The following is a 15,756-nucleotide window of genomic DNA, read 5'->3' as shown; positions in this document are numbered from 1 at the left end:
TAAACGTTTTCTTGACGATATTCCGAAATACTTTAATGAATGCTTCGATAATATTAATCAAAACACAAAGCCTGCTGATTGCTCGTTATATGTTGATAATCTTGTTTTCTTGTGAGCCTCTGTTTTTAAGATTGGCATGACAAGTTTGAACTACATTGCTCTCACTGGTGTCTAACGATACATCTATTGCAGACAAAAGCACTAATTTTCAGCAAAGATGTAAAATCATAAAATAAAAATTCTAAAACTTTATTCAATAATACTGTTCATAAATCAGATCAAAATTATGAATATCTAGATATTTATTTTTGAGCTTCTGCCTTATTACCTTTAGCAAAAGATGGATTTTATATAATTATTTTTCCCGATCATGAAAAGGAGCACACGACGGGTGTCGGCAGGGGATGTTTTCTCCTCCATGGCACCTGGTCCCACCTCTGATGTTTTTTGAGGTCCATATTTGTTCTGCTCCCGAGTTATATTGTTTCAGTGGACTTTTAAGCTTGTTTGGTGATCGTTATTCCCATATTTCAAATAAAAAGAAACAGTCTTGAAAGCATATTTCAAGTTAAGTAACGAGTTTATTATATCGAATCCAGATTTTAAAGTTGCTGTTCATCTAATTGAACACAACTGTATTAACTTTGATATACTTGATTTTGGTACTTTTAATCCATTTCTTTGAAGTTCAACACAGATAAAAATATCAATATTAAAGGCCTCCAAATATTAAAAATCACAATAAATTTGTAAAGGCTACCAGAATGCAAAATTTGCACTGTTGTCTGAACTTGTGATAATTTGCAGTTAAGATTTTAAATGATGCTTGTTTTTGATTCAAAGCGTATACGGTCACAAGATGGTGATAAAGTATGATATTTTATCGAATGTCCTTAATTCTGGTTGATTTTCATCTAATTTGTGATATTTTCCACTTTGGGAAACATACAGCACTCGTTTGTCTATCTGAGATTTTTATAGACAAGTTGTATTTGATACAAGTTATATTTGATAAACGTGATGACTTTAACTTTTCAATCGTCAACTTCCCTCACTTATGTAGCAATTATACCTTTATCAACTGCGTATGGGGTTTATGTCTCTTAGTTGATTCGATACGCAAGAGCATGCTCGATCTATTTATGAACAATTCCTGAAACGAGGCAAGCTATTGACAAACAAGTTCTACAAGGATATCAACAGTCTCGTTGAAGTCATCATTCCGCAAGTTTTATGGTCGATACAATGACCTTGTCAGCACATACAACCTATCATTAATTGAGGCAAATGCTGACTGACGTTTTTCATGCTAATTGTTAAGCCAATATTTATACACTGAACTTTGATCGGATTTTTCCGTTTTTCGCCGATCATGACAAGGAGCACACGGCGGGTGTGATCGGTCGGCAGGGGTTGCTAACTAGTCCATGACACCTGATCCCAACTCTAAATTTTGAAGTCCGTGTTTATTCTGCTCCAAATTTATATCGTTTCATTGGACTTTCTAGATTGAATACTGTTCGTTATCTTCATATTTCATACTAGTGCATGAAATATAGACAGGTAAGTTTGTGCTCTGTAGAAATTTGGCAACACTGTAGTTCAAATGATGTTGGCGATGAAATGCATTGTTTATTATTTCATGAGAAAGAAAAGAAGACAGACAAGAATTACTGAAACTTGTAGATGGAATATTACAACTTTTTCAGTCTATAATTTATTGATAAATTTACATGGTTGAAAAAGAATGAGAATGAAAAGTAATTATGTAACTATCAAGATTTATTTACCTCAACATTGATAACCTCTAATTGTAGCATAAATTATGTAGTTGTAGTTTGATTTATATATTTGAATTTGTATAAAATTCTTGAAATGATTACTCAATGTACTTTATCTACGAAATGGAATATATTAATTTGTTCTACCATAGAATTAAAAGATATAATATCATCACAATTTACAGCTAATTCATATATCTCTTTTATGCACACATATTCCTAAATCATCAACACTTGGTATCTTTCAGTGTTAAATATAGAAATCTTTTACTACATATATGCATATTTTTACACGTCTCTTTATTTGTTTTATGCATATAAGGGCACTTGACTGGAAATAAAATCTGTAACTGTATACATTAACAAAATAAAAGCCTGGAGTGCTGTATTTTTTATAAGAAATTTCGATAACATATTTCTTTTAAGTATCCTGTGTCCCTAATGGAGACAATTCAAATTTAGTGAATTATTTATATAGAGGGAAATAAAATAAACATGCTTTTAAACACTTTTTTTTGTAATATTTGAGATTATTGGTCAAGGAATTTTTAAAAGCAGCAAGGGGTCGCCAAGCCGAAAGGGCGACCCCAAATTACAACAAGCAGCAAGCAACATGAAACCATATACATATACTATTAATAAGCATAATAATGGCCGTTCCGGGTATACCGGGAACGAAAATAAACCTTACTATTATATTTTATGTATTTTACTTAAATTTTTCGTGCATGTTGAGTTATCGTTCCGGGTTAACCGCGAACGTTACTATAAAGCAATTGAAGGGTCCTGAACTTTTAACTTTAACATGCTCCAGTCCTGTATTTCTGTTTATCATGAAATTTTCTCTTGAAAGGATTACTCGATTCTTTTTATTGTGAAATGTTCCTTAACATTTGCAAACAAGGCCATTGTATCGACCAATAATTTGCGAAATCTTGACTTTAAACTTGATAGTTGTTCTTTTCAATCTTTTTTTTTCTGTGACGATTCCAGCATTTCCAAACGTTTTACATATTGATTATGTCCCTTGTTCACATTCTTCACTAGTGTCTTTCTGATAATTGTCTCATGGTTCAGTAATTGCCAGAAGACTCACCAATCACCGGTGTCCAGGAGAGCTGAATTGTCGTATCTATTATCAGTAAGCAGAGAAAATTCATATGTTTGTGTTAACATGTAAATTTGTTCGTTATCTTGAAAATCAATATTGACTTTGAATAGTCTGAGCTTTTTATGCAATTTTTCTTCCACCATTCTTATTCCAAAGACACGTTTTTACATTTTTGTTTTAACATACACGAATGGAAAATATTTCATGTTTTTGCAAAACTGGTTTTATCAGGTTGGGTAATTAATTCTGAATAAACAGATTAATCATTATATAAAGCTCTTCGTAAGAACAATTTCTGAAACGAAATATGTTATTTTTTTCCACATTTTTTCCCCAGACCTATAACATTAAAGATGATATATAGGGCAGCTACTAGGGATGGGGCCCTGACTAAGCTCCCTTTATAACAATATATAATAATAATCCCTGCAGCACCACGCAGGGTGCTAAATATCTAAATATCTATATCTAAATACAATGTCTCACATAATGTATTCATATCATACATTCAATATGTATATTAATTAAATTGTATAATATATAAAAACAAAGAATATTTATCCGGATTCAATTTTGGTTCTAAATTTCTTGTTCGTATTTGCAATCCGGTGCGATTCATGAATGTGTTGCAATATAATGAATAAATGGGAAAAAAATACATTGAACTTAATTTAAATCTGGACTGTGGAAAACAGGTAACAGTTCCTCGAATTCTGTTAATACAGTTAACGTGAAATTCAAATCTCCCTTAAAATTGCGTTTATCATTTTTAACAATTGAAAAACTAATTTCATTTCTTTCGTGAATGCTTTTTGGAGCAATGAGGTAGTTATTTTTTTTATTTTCATACTTGATACTGTTTCTTGTTTTTTTGTTTGGCCACTTATATATATAAATCAAAGTGTTAACACAAATTCGAACATTTTTGGGTTCACTGGCAAATCCCAGTAGAACAGTACATGGATCAAATTTAATTGAATCCTTTACAGGTATTAGTAAAATTATTCTTTGTACCAATTCTAAAACTGGTTTGACGTGTTTACATTAAAAAAATAAATGCTTCTGGCTCTCAATATTTGCTTTACAAAAAAGGCATTTGCCATTTGATAAACCCATTATACGTAGTTTTTCCTCGGTGTATAAGATATTATGTAAACATTTCCATTGGAATTCTTGAATTTTTTGTTTTAATTTAGCCTCGTAAATTGACCCCCAAATTCTTTCCCATGTAATGTCAATTTGCAAATTGCAATGTCAGCAAATTCTCCCATTTTTCTTGAAATTTGGTAGTAACATTTTTGTTTAACACTCTTTGTAGGTCTTTGAGTTTTATATCATCAAAATTTATAAACTTATTTGTTTTCCTAAGTAAGAAATTATCAAACAACACAAAATAGTTATTTATTTCTTTATCACTGGTATTTGCAGTATTTCTCACTGCAAGAATATCAATATAATTTTTAGGTATGGCGGCTTTTATCTTGCTATATTCAAAAACCCAACTTCTTTTATCAAGAAGTTTTGTAAATATGTATACATTAGTCTTAAAAGACTGACTATCTTGATCCCAAATATCATCAATAGTGTTTAAGCCACATTTAATGAAAGACTCTGTATATAGACTTTTACCTCGAAATTGTATATATTTATTTCCAAAAATCTGGCACTTTAAAATTTCATTTTTGCTTTCTGGTTGAAAATTCGATCTGAATTCATTGTATGCGAATAATGCATTTTTATAAAATGTAGAAAGTTTATTTAGAGAAATGTTGGAAAGGTCAGAACAGGTGCATAAAAAATATTCCTGTTGTGGATGTAAGTCTTTACTTTGTAACCAGAGTTTACCCATAGCATTCCAGTTTTCAAGTTCAGAGTGCATATTTTTGTATGTTGTTTTAATTAGCTTACTTTTAATAAATGTAAATAAGATAACCAAGTCCAATCCTCCCTCAGCTTTACTGAGGCAGCAAACATTCCTATCTACTTTGTTTACTTTCTGATCCCATATATAAGACCAGATAATGTCATTTATCTTTTTACTATAAATATTTGGTATGCCTCTCATTTCAATTTCATATCCAATAATAGGAATTACTAGGTTTTTTATTATTAATGTTTTTCCTTTTAATGTTAAATTTCTAGTTTTCCGAACATGAAGACAACTGGTAATTTTTCTATTTTTTCCACCCAAATAGCTTTTATGTCAATATCATATCCATGGTTCACACCTAAAGTTTTAACATTTGTTGTTGTCCACTATATTTTATTAAATTTAGGTTTTTTACCCTTTGATCTCCCAATGTATAAACCCTTTGTTTTAGCAAAATTTATTTTTGCTCCTGATGCCTTTTCATATATTTCTAAAACTTTAAAGGATTCTTCTATAGATTCTTCATCCTTATTAAAAAGTTGTGTATCATCCGCGAACATATTGATTTTGCATTCAATATGCTGGATATTGTTAGGAATATGTATACCTTTAATGTTTGAATTTTGGCGTATGGCACAAGCCAATGGCTCTATTTGTAATACATATAACGAGGGAGCTATAGGGCAACCTTGTCTTGCTGACCTTGAAGTATGTTATTGACAAACAAGTTTACGAAACAAGAATATCAACAAGCTCGTATAAAGGCATCATTTCGTAAGTTCTATACAATGACCTTTGTGGCAAATACAATCCATCATGAAGTAAAATGCTGACTGACGTTTTTCATATTAATTGTTAGGCCATTATTTTCACACTGAATTGTCAACGGATTTTCCGTTATATCCTGATCATGAAAAGGAGCACACGGTGGGTGTGACCGGTCGGCAGGGGATGCTCACTCCTCCATGGCACCTGATCCCACCTCTGATGTTTTAGAGGTCCCTGTTTGCTCTGCTCCTAATTTGTATTGTTTGAATGGACAGTTGAGCTTGAGTACTATTTGTTATCTCCATATATTTCATACATATGATTCAAATTCAATTTCAACGTAAAAAGCAAAAAATTTCGAATTTTTCAATTTCCGATAATGGAGGGATAAAATGTTCAATGTGAGGATTGAGCTCAAAATTTTCGTTATGAGGTTGTTGATCCGTGATGGACATTAAATGCGGGTATAAAGACAGCAATAACAATCTGTGTGCACAAAGAATATTTTGATACATATTTTTTAGTCTCTCGAACATATCTCAAGTTTTGAATTCAAAGTAAAAGATACCACAGAGTCTCACATATCTGCTTCATATTTGGATATTTTACTATAAAGGACCTTACTGGTAACTAAACAACAAACGTTTATGATGAACGAGATGACTTCAACATGCCTTCTATACACTGTAAATCCATATTCTGATGATAATCAGGATTATCAGGGTAGATGAAATATGACACTGTCTTAATTTTTGGTTACAATTAATTCGGAGAATAAGTTCAAAACTAGCCTACATATCATTGTTGCAAAATGGAGCATATGTTAAGTCGTTTTCTTGGTAGTTTATGGTCTGTTGGTCTTTTTAAAAACAAATTTCAAGTATGGTATACATGTGCGTATTTTATACAGGTGATTTCATCAAACTAGAACCTAGCAACATTTTCCAGAGACTAAAACAAACATGTAAAAACAAAAACTTTTAATTAATTCATACTGTTATCGTAAGGTCACCTAAGTCACTCAGGTGACCTATTGCTATCCGTTTTTGTCTGTCGTCGTGCGTCGTGCGATGTGCGTTAACATTTGAACATTTTTATCTTCTTTTCTGCAACCGCTTACCCAATTTCGACCAAATTTGGCAAATAACATCTATGGGTAAAGGGGAACAAAAATTGTGAATTTCATAGTCCCTGCCCCCCTGGGGCCTGAGGGGTGGGACTAAAACCACCAAAATTAATGCAATCTTTAAAAATCTTCTTTATTCCTGGATATTAAGCAGTCAAACTGTTGGCATGATTGTAATAAGCATTGAGCCCTCTACCAAAATTGTGAAATTCATGGCCCCTGGGTCAGGGTTTCTGGTGTTAGGGCTATAAAGATCATATAGTGAAAGTGCATTATTTCTTTGAAAATCTTCTTCTCTGCTCCTGGGTAGTAAATAAACTAACTAAGTATATAGTTATGATCGATGAGGAAGAGTGTCTCTTCCAAAATTGTGAATTTCATGGCCCTAGGGTCAGGGGTTCTAGTACTAGGGCGGGGCTATATAGAACATATAGTGAAAATGCATTAATTCTTTGAAAATCTTCTTCTCTGCTCCTGGGTATTAAATAAACTAACTGAGTACATAGTTATGCTAAGGAAAAGTGTCTCTTCCAAAATTGTGAATTCCATGGCCCCAGGGTCAGGGGTTCTGGTGTTAGGGCGGGGACTATATATAGTGAAAATGCATTAATTCTTTGAAAATCTTCTTCTCTGCTCCTGGGTATTAAACAAAACTAACTAAGTTTAAAGTTATGATGAGAAAGTGTGTCTCATCCAAAATTTCATGGCCCCTGGGTTAGGGGTTCTGGTGACGGGCGGGGGGGGGGGGGGGTGTCTATTGATTATATTGTAAAAATGCATAATTTCTTTCAAAATATTTTTTCTACTACAGGTTATAATTTTAATGATCAGGTAAACTTTGAAATAATAGATGAATAAATATGAGACAAAAATAACACATCTTTTTAAATGTTCTTCAAATGCCAAGAGAGGCCTATGTGAGAAGTAATAATATGGTGTTAAAAAGACGTTTTGTTACTAGTCTGCATGGAAATAGTGATAAATGGGAGACAGATAAATACAGACCAATTATTTTGTTGATCCTAATAATAATAATAATAATAATAATAATAATAATAATAATAATAATACTTTATTTAAAGAGGGTAACCCGATTAGTGCAATGCACTAGTCTTCCTCGGGGCCCTCTAAACATATTAATAATAATACAATTACATGTATGAAAACATTGTACACTAATTAAATAATACAACATGATGGAAAAATACAAGTACAATTAAAAGTTTAGGACATGGAAATACGTTACTTAAACAGTGTTGCGGCAAGTTATAATAAATTTTTCCACATTTTTACGAAATGTGTTTACAGTTGGTGAAAAACGTATATACAAAGGTAATTTGTTCCATAAATGAACACCGGAATAATGAAAAGAATTTTTAAATTGATTTGTTCGATATTTCGGTAGACGAAGGTCATAGTTGGTTTCAGATCGTAAAACATAATTATTAGAAGAAATAAATTCAAAAGAGTCTCTTAAATAATCAGGTGCCATACCATGAAGTGTTTTGTACAGTAATACATATTTATGAAAATCAATCAACTCATATATGGTAAGCCATCCAAGTTTTTCAAATAATGGTAGTGAAGGGGCATCATAAGCCACATCTAATATAATCCGGGCTGCCCTTTTTTGCAATTTAAAAACTCTATCTATGCCAGCACCTAGCGCATTACCCCAAATAGTTAGACAATAATTTAAAGAAGGCAGAATGTAGGCATTATAGAATAGTTTTCTTGTGTGTAATGGGAGAAATTTTTTAATTCTGCGTAAGGTATATAATTTATACGTCAAAGATTTACAAACTGAGTCAATATGGTAATTATAGCGCAATGAATGATCAATATATACTCCCAAAAGTTTTTCAGATTCAACATTTTCAATTAATTTGTTTGAAGCATATAAATTTAATTCAGGAGAATTTATCTTTGATTTTCTATGTTGAGTTCCCATAAGCATACATTTTGTCTTATTGGTATTCAACACCATTTGATTTTTGGAACACCAATTTTCAATCTCACACAAATCAAAGTTAAGGGCATTCTCAATACCTTCTACATTTTTATGATGTGTATGTAAGGTTGCATCATCAGCAAACATATCAATATCTGTTCTATTTACATGTAAAGGGAGATCATTTATATACAATAAAAATAATAGGGGACCTAAGATAGATCCCTGGGGCACTCCTGCTGTGACAGGCAAGAAATCAGAGGAATATGTACCTATTTTTACACACTGAGACCTTGAGGTTGGATAAGAATGAAACCATTTAATAGCCATTTGGTCAAAGTGATATGATTGAAGTTTACTTATAAGGATATCATGATTTACCAAATCAAATGCCTTGCTAAAATCAAGGAAAGTTATGCCTACTAGATTTCCTTGGTCCATAGCTTGTAACCAATTATCTGTTAGTTTTGTTAGAGCCGTTTGACATGAATGAAATTCTCGAAATCCAGATTGTGATTTAAATAAAAGATCAAAACTAGAGGTAAAGTTACGTATTTGATCGGCTATGTGTTTTTCAACTAATTTTGATAATGTTGGAAGAATGGATATGGGTCTGTAGATCCCTGGATCTGCGTGGTCGCCATTTTTGAAAATAGGAGTGACTTTTGCTTGTTTTAAACGGGATGGAAATACACCATTAGTAATGCTAGCATTTATAAGATGTGTAATAGATTTGCATATAACATTTACCGAAAGTTTTAGTAGACGAGGTCAAATAAAGTCAATGCCTGCTGACTTGTTCACATCAAGTGTATTCAACATAATCAATTCTATTTTTCTTGTTTTGGGGCAACAAAGCTTCATTTATCAGTTTATGGATCCTCTAAATTGTTGTATTGTACTCAGGTGACCGTTAAGGCCCTTGGGCCTCTTGTTTTCTTTAAACACTCATTTTAAAAAAGTTTGAAAGACTGCAGCTGTTTAATGAGTTCTAATCCCATGGTAGTTTTTATACTCTTAGTGCGATGTGCGGTGAGATGTACAATAGAAGAAACGGAAATCTAAAGTAAAGGACACAATTGAAAATAGATTATTGTATTCTGTTTATCAAATTAGACTAAAATTTAGAAAGCGAAAACATTATTGGCAAGGTTTTTTTTATTCCCAGTCTAGGTAAACGACAGTGATTTTCTGTTTAATAAATATTTCATTGTCTTTAAACTCTTTCCTAGATGATATGGCAGGTACCCTATGTTAAAAAATGAACTTAAAAACCTGCACCTTTATATGATAATTTTTCTCCCAATATCCAATAAATATTTTTCATTGGTGTTTGAGCTTCCTTAAAGTCTACATCGGGAATATGATATTTGTCTAACTCTTACTTTTTAACAATAAGTTTGAGTTGTATTCTCACATTTAGCTTTTTACTCTTGAGTAAAAAAAATCAAATTGGGAATCTATTGCTTATATTTTAGCTGAAATTAAGTTTATAACTTGTAGTTATATAATTTATATGAAGGGAAAGTTAAAGAACAAGGCCAGAAAAGATAAATGGATAACAGCGACTGCATATCTATTATCTAAATACCTATTTTCCTGCTATGTTGCAGACGTCATATCCTATAGAATAGAATAAAGAAATTAGTACATTTATTTCGTTGTTAAATTGAAAAGCATTTTGTTCCTCATCTTACAGTTTTCAGCAGCTTTCCAATGTTTTTAGTCCGGAGTCAACGATGGTTTAAATAAAATAATGTTTTGATACAAACAATCTTTGCAAATAGATTATAAATGAAATGACTATTTCCTTGCACTATTAAACTCTCCCAAAATTCAAATTCAATTCACTGATTAAAACATAGACTTAAGATCCTTTCACTTTCGAATTTTTTTCATATATTTTTTGAACTCTTTTAAATAAAAAGATTCATTTACTAAAGGAACATCAGAATGTTGGGATGTGTACATCCAATATTAGATTGAATCACACAAAAGTAGTAGGCCCTAACTGACACCATTAGACAGGATTTATTTTACGTCATGATCATATTCAGCCAATTGTTGAGCAGTGAACTCAAGTGGAACCCAAAGGATATACATTTAAGACCTTGCATTTGTTTATTTTTTGCAATCTACATTAAAGTAGGATATTACATAGAAGTCTGAAAATATGATTTATACACTTAAAATGTGTATATTTTGTAGCTTGAGTCGATTTTTAATTGCTCTCTCATTGCTGTCGGACCAAAATAATGGAAGCATGTCCAGAACTTTCGTGACTGATGGTGAATCTAAGGAATTAGACACTTTCCGTCACCTTCTTAACCAAGAAAGCCTTATAAGAATGAGTTTAGTGAATAATGTTCAGTCCCTGATGAAAGACATGTTGACATTGAAGGAATCCATGGGATTTAGAATCTCTCAGTTGGAGGCAGAGGTAGAGCATCTCAAAACAGAAAACCAACGACTTGATTCTGAGTTACAGAATACCAAGGCAAAGGAAGGAAACTTGTCTTCATTAGTTACCACTTTTCAGGCATCATTGTCGAATGTTTCAAGTCTCGTTAGTGGTAAGGGAATCGTGTAACATGGTATAAATTGCTGAGTTCATTCCTTGTGGAATCAACTGTTTTTAAAACTTTTAAAACTAATTACTTTTATTTATCCTAGAGAAATGTAGATGAGCATAGGAAAAATTAAAAGATGTTTTCTTAACCACAATGGACTAAGTTTTAGTGGCGTTAATATTGTACAAGATGTTTTTCTCCGTAATTTTGTTAGTTGTTTCGGTTTACTAGTATTTCAGATTGTATATTTCACAGCTGTATAAGAGCAGATATATAGAAAAAGATAAACTAAGTATGATGTACTTTTCCTTCACAAAAATCAAATTGCAGCATCTTTATCTATCACGCGGATTTTGTTGTTATGATTCAAACTCCAGAAAATTCACAATCATGTCAAGCAGTTCTGTTATATTTAACAACGGAACAAGATAAAGACTGTCCCACTGCATACACTGGCATAGTTTTCAGAAACAGATTGCTACTTTAAACAAAAAATTCTCTAAATGGAGAAAAAAAACAAATAAAGTAAATAAATATTAAAATTAAAAAATTAATTTTTTTAACTGCATATTATTTTAGGTTCGATCATCACAGAGAACATTTATTAGTAAATGTACTCGTATAAAATTTAACTAGTAGTACTTATAAACGCAGAATCCATTCATGTTTTGATGTTAGCCGTTCCTAAGGTTTTAAAAATCATCAGTTAACTTATTGAAAATGCTCATAAAATGTTACTGAATCACAAAGCAATGTGTATATACCGATATTTTTTTTTTTTTTTTTTATAAATAGTCATTATAATTAATCATTATATAAGGACATTTATTTAATCTCAAGAAAAGGTCTACTTTTAAAAAAATCTTTTTTTTTTTTTTTTTTTTTTTTTAGGTTTGTTTGATATTAAGATACATAAAATGAAAATTATTGCACGAAAAAAATTCTTTCAAGCTTTATTTGATACTTTTTGATTAATTTTTTATTTTAAGAGTTATTGTACCTGACTGAAGAGTTGACAGGACATCCTTAATTAAACATTAATTAAGCATTAAATTCTGATTTCCCAGTACAACCTTTGAAAAGGTAATGTGTTGATACAGTTATGTCCAAGTGAAAAGGTACAGGTATGCAAAGAATTACAAAGGAAATGTTGTTTGTGTAGAAAGCAACATTAATGTACAAGAAACGATATCAGAAAACTCTTTTTAGCTAATGTCCATGATCAATTTTGAATACAGTACTAAAATAATGAAGATACTTGTACATGGCTGTGATCTTCGTGTCGATTTTATCGATATTTTTATTGCATAGCCTCTTTTAAATTATAGAATCGTATAAATTTTTATCCAGTTTGTTATTCAGAAATACAAAAATTGCGAAAATGTTTTGTAAAATATAAACGATTTGCTACTGCCAAATATTTCTTGGACATTTTCCCTGAGTTTCGTGTGAGTCTGATCTCTTTTTAAAGCTTACATTAAGATCTCAAAATCTTAATAAATCTATTCCCATTATTTTGTGTTAAAATATTTTTATCGGGAAATGGACAGTGTAAAACCATTGTTTATTTGGGAATTAAGAAATAGATTAAAATAATAATTAGAGTAATGTGTCGAATGATTTCATGGTGTATGTTGTTTACAATGTTACATCTAACTCATTAACACTCATTAACTCTAATGGTGATAAAATATATATATCTCACAAATAATCTGCACTTACCTGATAATTTACGAGATAGATTTATATATTTCGAAAATTTATTCTTTTTCACATTTTAATTTCAGTGAACATCAGTAAAACATTAGAGGACATGATGGCGGAAGTGAACCAATCTCAGTATGACCAACTGCAGCTTTCTTCTACCGTGTCTTCTTTCGAGGTGTTCCGAATGAATTTGACGAAGAACATATTAGGTAATAGCTTAAAATAAACAAGAGAACAGTTAGAGGTGTTAACACTTGACGAGTTTGCACTTTGCGATCTGTATCTTCATAATCTCTATATTCTTTTTTAAATATTCAACTTCCAGTCTGCGAAAACAAAAAGCTGGTTTTAAGGTATTATGCATCAACTCCGTACGAAACAGTCCGGGCGGCTTAGACACGGCTCAGGCACGGATTCTGTTTCCAGAAACCCGTGCTTATAGCATTCCTGCTCGTATGTAAAATATGTATGGAATACCTTGCCTTAATGTGGTCGAGGCACGGACACGGCACGGGATATTGGCCGAATTATTTAAATGAGATCACACGGTTTTACAAAATCCGTGTCAGAAAGCCGTGCTTGTTTCCTTATATGGACTCACGGATTCTGTAAACCCGTGTCTGAAAGCCGTGTCATTTTCCATATATGGAGACACGGATTTTTGGAAACTCGTGTCAAAAATGCCGTGTGATATACCATATATGGTGTCACGGCATCTGTGCATTTGTCTAGATCTAAGTCAGGGCATGTAGAGAATCTCCAGATATAACTGTGGATGCAAAAATGGTGACTTCACAATGCACAAACCTTTACATTATTATTATGCTTAGTTTTATAATTTTCAAAAGTTTAAAATCTTATATGAATGTGTCTATTTACTTTCTGTTAAAGATTAACATGTACTTTATCATTTACAATCCATGCTAGTTTTTAATCAAGAATTTAATGATAATGTACAATTCAATTGTAATTTGATCTAAGTTTGTACAATGTAAGAAAGAATTTAATTTAAATAAAACTTTCTGTAGCACAGTGATCAGACAATAAAATGTATAGGGATTACTTAGTGAAAGTCCAACTAAAGTCATTCAAATAAACAAAGACTATTTCATCATGTTCATTGTCAGCATTGCAATACAGAAAGGTCATGGAAATTGAAAATGACTTATTTATTCTATATAAGACTTATTTCATTTAGCTCAGAGGTGATGACATAAATACAATTCCAAATGATATCTATTAGTTTAATATCCTTTAAATAGAGAAAAAAAGACACATTCTCAGCTCATGACCATGAATCCCTCCAATTTAATATTCAAATAAAGGAAGTTATGATTGAGCATGCTCAGTAAAAAGCCGTGAGATATAAATAAATAGTTTGAAGCAAAACCCGCTTGCATAAAAAACCGTCTCCCTGGGACACTGATTCCGTGCCTCCACACGGGTTTCTGTGAGCGAGGATTCCTCACTTTCAGACTCAGAATCCTTGTCCAGAACCCGTGCGGCTTTTTAAAAACCCGTGCAGGTTCCGTGTCTTAGCCGTGCCTATTCCGCCTCAACATTTCGTACGGGACTCTTGCTAAACGTAAAACCTAGGACTTCAGGTTTTGATTTATCATGCATACATCATAATTCCTTGGATCTCCTTTAATCTTCAATAAGTTAATTTTAAAAAAGTACCAACCAAATTATATTTGTAGATAAATCAAAGAATGTAGGTTTCTCCGCCTCAGTGACGTCCGGCAGCTCATCATGGAAAAGTGGAACTCTGGTATTTCCTTCTGTCATCACCAACGAAGGCAATGGATATAATCCAAGTAACGGAATATTTACAGCTCCTACAGGCGGGATGTACGTTTTCTTCGTGAATGTTCAGAGTTCCGTTACTAAAGATATTTATGTAGACATTGTGTTGAATGGATCAACTAAAGTCAGAACAATGGCTTGGAGTAACGGTAATGATTATTTCGATGCAGGTCCCAATCTTGTTGTGCTGACTTTGCAGAAGGGAGACGCAGTGTGGGTCAAACATAGAGCCGGTAAAGGCTATTACAACGAAGGTCCTATAACTACTTTCTCAGGTTTTCTTATATACATGTAATTAAATCTGTAAAAAGGTATTATGCATACCATGGATATTGTATATGCACGTTTTGGTTACAAATGAATAATCTATGTCGAAGTTTAAAAATAGACTACAATTTAGTATAGACTTAATATTGATAATCTACACGATCTGTTTGACAATTAATTTTATATTTATCTGTTTAATCTAGAAAGTAAAATATCTACAGCATAAATGTATGGGGGAAAAGTGAGAAAAAGGTTTAACTCATTTTTAGGATACATGTATCTGTAGTAGAGTCGGGTAAAGCTGATCAGTTCAGGGGTCATGTTTTAAAAGGCTAAAAAAATATAAACAGAATTTTTAATTTTTACCCATTGATTTGACTCAAATTAGTATTTTTATCGCTTTTTTGACAAGCATAAACATCTTAAACACATTTTTATTGCAAATCCTGGCACCAATTGCTTTTGTGGAATACACTTTAACACTCATATTTTGGTGTGAGGGACTTTAAACAACAAGCAAACATATTTTGGTGATTATTTCTATTGGAATACTCAGCGACATTGTATCCTATGTATCTTTGTCAGAAATGTCTTTCTTTTTTGTATCATTTCTAAAAAAAGTATATAATTATTAAACCTATATCATTTTCTCTTGTCTTAACCTGAAGTTATGTGCATTGTAAATCCTAAACTGTAAAACTATGACTTTTGTATGTTTTAAGTCGACAAATGGCTATTGAAAGCTAAAATTATTTGTATATATGTACTTGCTTGCAATAAAGATTGTTTGATTTTTCTA

General features: G+C 31.8%; 1 protein-coding gene across 1 annotated transcript in view; it reads left to right on the top strand.

Moving 5' to 3' along the window:
- LOC133185495 (uncharacterized) overlaps positions 1 to 15,756 on the top strand; it is a 27,331-nt gene extending 11,575 nt beyond the window's left edge. Inside the window, exon 3 of the mRNA XM_061320759.1 lies at positions 14,585 to 15,756. Within this exon, the coding sequence (XP_061176743.1) occupies positions 14,585 to 14,985 (401 nt within the window). The 3' untranslated portion in view covers positions 14,986 to 15,756. The remainder of the gene's footprint in view (positions 1 to 14,584) is intronic.

The sequence above is a fragment of the Saccostrea echinata genome, unplaced genomic scaffold (genome assembly GCF_033153115.1).
Source record: "Saccostrea echinata isolate AGI-Se365-2 ecotype Australia unplaced genomic scaffold, CSIRO_AGI_Sech_v1 ptg000012l, whole genome shotgun sequence".
NCBI classification, from domain to species: domain Eukaryota; kingdom Metazoa; phylum Mollusca; class Bivalvia; order Ostreida; family Ostreidae; genus Saccostrea; species Saccostrea echinata.
The sequence above is the reverse complement of the archived record's forward strand: the minus strand, read 5'-3'. Positions and strand labels throughout refer to the sequence as shown.